At 21.1% G+C, this 5,770-nt stretch overlaps 2 protein-coding genes across 2 annotated transcripts in view; one reads left to right on the top strand and one right to left on the bottom strand.

The window, feature by feature from the left end:
- The window catches only part of LOC102675331, a 7,926-nt gene extending 2,181 nt beyond the window's left edge, over positions 1-5,745 (top strand). The window contains exons 2-9 of the mRNA XM_006620880.2: positions 2,060-2,136; positions 2,236-2,362; positions 2,483-2,711; positions 2,799-3,332; positions 3,429-4,616; positions 4,696-4,900; positions 4,962-5,113; positions 5,277-5,745. Coding sequence (XP_006620943.1) covers positions 2,082-2,136; positions 2,236-2,362; positions 2,483-2,711; positions 2,799-3,332; positions 3,429-4,616; positions 4,696-4,900; positions 4,962-5,113; positions 5,277-5,570 — 2,784 coding nt within the window. The 5' untranslated portion in view covers positions 2,060-2,081 and the 3' untranslated portion in view covers positions 5,571-5,745. The remainder of the gene's footprint in view (positions 1-2,059; positions 2,137-2,235; positions 2,363-2,482; positions 2,712-2,798; positions 3,333-3,428; positions 4,617-4,695; positions 4,901-4,961; positions 5,114-5,276) is intronic.
- On the bottom strand, positions 154-1,989 carry LOC102675182 (divergent protein kinase domain 2A). Its single transcript, XM_006620879.2, has 4 exons — positions 1,268-1,989; positions 847-1,147; positions 612-742; positions 154-502 (listed from the first exon to the last, which is right to left on the bottom strand). Exons 1-4 carry the CDS (start codon positions 1,868-1,870, stop codon positions 296-298), a joined length of 1,242 nt encoding a protein of 413 aa, XP_006620942.2. The 5' UTR covers positions 1,871-1,989; the 3' UTR covers positions 154-295.
- Positions 5,746-5,770: the final 25 nt, after the last annotated feature.

The raw sequence follows: 5,770 nt of genomic DNA on the forward strand, positions 1-5,770 counted from the left end.
GTATCTATTTTTTTATTTATTATATTTATTTAATTTTTTTTTCATAAAAGTAAAAACATGTAAATAATTCAATATTATATTATATAAATTTCTAATATGTTTTGTTTGAAACATAAAAAATAATCAATAAAAAATTATTATTTTTATTATGAATAATTTTTCAATCTCATCTTTTACTTATATTGTATTACATTTTATTTATATATACAGAAAATCAAATATTAATTATATATTGAGATTTTGTGGAATTAATTTAAATATTTTTAATATAATTAATTGAATATTTAGATAATTTTTATATTTTTATGTTTGATTTTTGTATTATAATATCTAATAGATTTTTAAATTGTATTCCAGCTAATATTCTATTAGATGATACAGGATTTACACATTGTTGTAATAGATTTTGTACATCTGGATAGTTTTTTAATATTTCTACAGGTATATCATGTAAAAGCCCACCAGGAAGTATATTATTATTTATATTTAATGCTAATAATATCTGTAAATATAAAATATTTTATATAAAACTAAAAAGTTTATTTTTTATCAAAAATAATTTTGAAATGTATAATAAATTAATATTATGTTTTTTAATAATAAGAACCAACCTTGCATATTGCATAGTAATTGTGATCACTAAATTTATGATTACATATATCAACAGAAGAAAATGCAAGACATTCTGAACAACTAAAATTTTCAGTATTTACTTGTAATTGATTCCATGTAGTTGATCTTTCTAAATAACATATAAAAAATTTTTAAATAATTTTTTGAAATTTAATTTTTCTATTTTATATAGTATTTTATTCTTTCTCTAATATTAAATTTTTTTTAAATTACCTGCAGGAGCAATATTTTTATCAACAACAATGATATTTTCTAAATCTATAAATTTTGCATTATTATTCATATCAATTGCTATATTATCAGCAGATATATCAGTTAAATAAAAACCAAAATTTTTGTTTTTATATGTAAACTTGTAAGCTGCATCTAGAAGACTTGAAGCTATTTTTGCTCTATGTAACCATGGTTCATTATAATATGCAGTTAATGGTAATCCAATATATTCCTCAATTACAATGCGTCCACAAGCACCAAAATATTTTGGTACAGGCCATTCTTTATCTGCAGATAATATCTATAAATATAAGTTGTTTTATTTTACTTTTTTTATTTTATTCTATGAAGCTTTTTTTTTTATTAAATTTTATTAGATTTTTTACTTCTATAAAAATGTACAAATATATGTACAATATACCTGAAGAAAAAGAGGTTCAGGGTTAAGAACAATTAGTGTCCAGATATTAATATCAAATATTTTTTTATGAATATCTTTTTTATTATGATATACATCTTTTAAAAAATTATCTAAATGTTGGATTGTAGGACAAAGTTTTAAACCATTAAAATTATTTTTTATAAAATTCAAATTGACTTCTTTTTCAATAAATTTATGAAAATTGATGTTAATATCATTTACATCTTTTGTATTTATTGGACAAATATGAGAAATATTTTTATTTTCACAAACTATTCTGTCAAATTCATCTAATTCAAAATTTTTAGCCAATTTCTTTAGAACAACTCTATTTTTATTTAAAGAGCCAAAAAATACATTTTTTACTCCGAAAAAATAAGAAAACACGGAATAAAAATCATGAAATGTAATATCTACTTCATGAATATAATTGCATGCAGAAGTACCAAAACATAATGGACATTTATGTAATTCCATTAAACGATTCATATCTGGTCGAAATGTAATAATTGTGGACCATTTTAATGCTATTAAAATTGTTAGAAGAAATAGTAATTCCCATTTTTTAAATTTTAATATATTATAAAAATACGATAAAATCATATATTAAAACAAATGTGATTAATTATACAAAAGTGACCAATTATTAAAATATAAATATCTTATCTTTATAGGTTATGTTGAACTTGATGTATGTATACTTGTAAGTACTATAAATATACACAATATGAAGTAAGTAATTAAAATAACTGTGTTTGTATATAATTTATATATGTATATTTTAAATAATAGGTTAATTTGAATAAATAAAGATATGGATTATTATGAAATATTACTTCATTTGATAACTATTGATAAGACTGAAAATGGTATGATAATATATTTTATACATTTTATATAAAGCAATAATAAATTTTATATCATATTATATTATATAACAAATTTTGATGATAATTTTTATGTTTTAGAAGAGATTAAAGATTTTGACAAAAGATTGCAATATATTTTACAAAAAGTAAAACGAATTTTAATGAAAAATAATAAAAAATTCTTAAATAACAGTATTTATGATAAAGATGAATCTCTTGATATTAGGTAAGGTTATTTTATAAAAAGATAATTTTCTTTTATAAATTATTTAAAATTTTACAAAAATATATAAAAATAGTTTAAATTAAATTTAATATACATATCTAATATTTATTATATTTTTAGATATCAATATATATGTATTACTATATATATTTTACAAAATATAAATATATATGATTCTACAAATAATGAATCTTTATTTAGTGTTAAACAATTCCATACTTTAAAAATTTGTATAGAATTAATAACAGCAATGGGAATTATACCTTGCCTTTTACCTGGAGTTGGAGTTGACATGATTAAATTATGTCCCAGAGCTTTAATTTATAATGAAAAACTAACAGATTTACAAGTATGAATTTTAAAAAATTAATTAAAATATAAATATAATAATACAAGATATAAATAAAATAAATTTAAAATATTTCTTTTGTTTTAGAAATATAAACGATTACAATTCACAGTTAATTCTCTCATACAATTATACAATGAAATTATGTTTCGTCCTGCAATACTTGCTCAAGTAGGCCCATTATTAGCTGCACTTTTACAATTAAGTTATGCTCCATTAATGAAACCATCTAAAAAGAATACATTTAATCAATCAGAAAATAAAAGCAAGGATGAATTTATAATGACTGAAGATTTATATAATGAATTAAAAAAAGATCAAGAACATTTTATATGTTTGCTTCATGAATTCTTAAATATTTGTCCTTTATCTACAAGCATGAAAGAATTAATGGTAATTTTGGGCATCAAAGGAGCACCAAAATGGCTCCAACGTAAAACTCGTCATTATCTATTACAACAACTTATGCAATCTAATGGAATTATTTCAATCATAACTGCTATTTGTGAAGATGTATTGGATTTTGGAGAACATTGGGATAAATTGGATATTATTTCCAGATTAATAGCTACATCACATGGAAATAATTCTAATGAATATTATGAATCCATATGTACACAAGTATATTTTACAAATTATTTATAAATTTATTTACAAATAATTCAGTTTATTTTCTTAAATAGTTATTCATTTTAGAATAAATTATATTTGTTTCAGTTATTAAATCTTTTAACATCAACATCAATTAAGCATTCAACAACAATAGCAAATTGTTGCATTATTGCACTTTATGAATATAATGCTAATATTTGTTTTAAAAATATTATAAAAGTAATATGTAGTCCATTGGAAATTTCAAAAAATGATCAAAATGTATTAAAAAACGAAAATGAAGTAGAAAAATGCATTGAAAATTTAACAAAATGTTTTATAACTGTGGAAGCTAAATTTAAACACTTACCTTCTGAACTTTTAATACATGTGGCTGTTCCTTTATTTTCATTATATAATAATTTTAGGCAAAGTGTTTGTGCAGAGAAAATCAAAATTAAACAACTTATATTGTTACTTTTATATGAAGAATCATTAAGAAATAATCTTTTTGCTGTATTTCTTGGGCATAATATAACTAATAATTATGGAAATCATTTAAAGTCAAAATTTGGACCATCAGGTGGAATTGAAATTATAGGAATTGATGAGACTTGTAAATATGAAGAATTTGCAGATACTTTATTTGATTTAACATTTACTATAGAAGTATTATCAAATAAATTATTTTCCTATTTACTAAAATTTCTATCGAATTCTATAGAATTAGATCAGCAAAATTTATTAGAAACAGAAGATGATATAATTGATAAAATTAAAAAACAATTAGTAGCTATAAAACTTCTATCAAATTTAGCTAATATATCTGCAGTACAAGAAGCACAAGTTGAAAATCCAACATCGTTATTTTGTTTTATAAAATCATTATTTAATCAATATATTAAAAAAAATCAGACTTCTTCAGATGAAAGTGATTGTGAAATTTTGTATGTCAGTCTAATGTTAATAAAAATAATTTTGAATGAAAGAAAAAAACCTTTAAATTGGACAATATTCAATGATTTTGTAATATTCTTAAAAGAATGTTGTAATTCCAATATTTCATCACAATTGTTATTATTAATACGAGAATTGATAAAATTGATTGAAACTCAAGGTAAATCTGAACAAAAACATTATGAGGATCTCTCAGTGAATTGTAAATCATTGAACAAATTTGAACAAGCACTTAAAGATCTTGTAGATCCATTATTACCTGTGCGTGCACATGGTCTTATAATTCTTACCAAATTGATTGAAAATATGGATCCATATGCAATTGCTAGAAAAGCAATTCTTTTACAACTATTTAAGGTTCAGTAAAAAGAATTTTTCTAATTTTAATTTTCTATAATGTATTTTTTGTATACATATTGTCAATTTTTTATTATAGGAAAATTTGAAACATGAAGATTCATTTATATATTTGGCAGCAATTAATGGATTGTGTGTTTTAGCCACTTCATATCCACAAATAGTTATCAAAATGTTAGTACAGGAATATATTAATATGCCACAACGTATTTCAGCAAAAGAAATAACTGCAGAAACTAGAACCAAGTTGGGAGAAATACTTGTAAAAGTGACGAGAAATTTAGGTATATCTTATGATTCTTTTTTTCTATTTACAAAAATTTCAACTTATATATAATTCAATAGGTGAAATGGCATCAGCTTATAAAAATATTTTAATAAATGGATTTTTATGTGCTACAAAAGATTTAGATTCTTTAGTACGTGCATCTAGTCTTTCTTGTTTAGGCGAACTGTGTAAGGTTTTAGGTTTTCGATTAGGAGATATTGTCATTGAGGTATGTTTAATAAAATATCTAAAAAATTAGTTTGTAATTAAATATATAATAAATAAATTTATATAAATATAAAGCTTAATTAAACATTCTATTTTAAAATGTAATTAGATATTAATTGTGTAAATTCGATTACAAATGAATTTTAATTTAATAATACTTTTAGGTAATCTATTGCATTAGTTGTATTATAAAAACAGATAAAAATCCCGAATGTCGACGAGCTGCAGTTATGGTTAGCACTTTGTTACTTCGTGGCCTTGGAAAAGATACTCTAACAAGTCTCAGTAAAGATTTGGTTGATTTATATCGTGGCCTTAAATATTTACGGGACAACGATGAGGATACGGTGCTACGTTTACATGCTCAATTAACTTTGGAAGAATTGGATCATATAATGAAGGATTTCTTTTTTTCAGTTCCAAAACTTGAAAAAAAAATATTTTTGTTAGGATCATAATGATAGTTAATAATAATAATTATTCTGAAAAATATTATTTAAGAATATTTACAATTTGATTTTTATAAAGAATATTTATATTATTATTTAATATATAATTTTTTGTTTATTTATTATAATCTTAAATATAAACAAATAAAATCAATTTTTTCTAATATAAGTTTCTTAGAAAGAAAAAAATTTTATATTTATACGTTTAA

Source organism: Apis dorsata, unplaced genomic scaffold (genome assembly GCF_000469605.1).
Source record: "Apis dorsata unplaced genomic scaffold, Apis dorsata 1.3 scaffold_553, whole genome shotgun sequence".
In the NCBI taxonomy this organism is placed as follows: Eukaryota; Metazoa; Arthropoda; class Insecta; order Hymenoptera; family Apidae; genus Apis; species Apis dorsata.

What these genes read in the sequence shown, in the direction of transcription:
- LOC102675182 (XM_006620879.2), bottom strand. Translation starts at nt 1,870, where the DNA reads ATGATTTTATCGTATTTTTATAATATATTAAAATTTAAAAAATGGGAA. An exon ending in CTGAACCTCTTTTTCTTCAG is followed by an intron (nt 1,148 to 1,267) that starts GTATATTGTACA and finishes TTATATTTATAG; the next exon opens with ATATTATCTGCAGATAAAGA. An exon ending in TAAAAATATTGCTCCTGCAG is followed by an intron (nt 743 to 846) that starts GTAATTTAAAAA and finishes TATGTTATTTAG; the next exon opens with AAAGATCAACTACATGGAAT.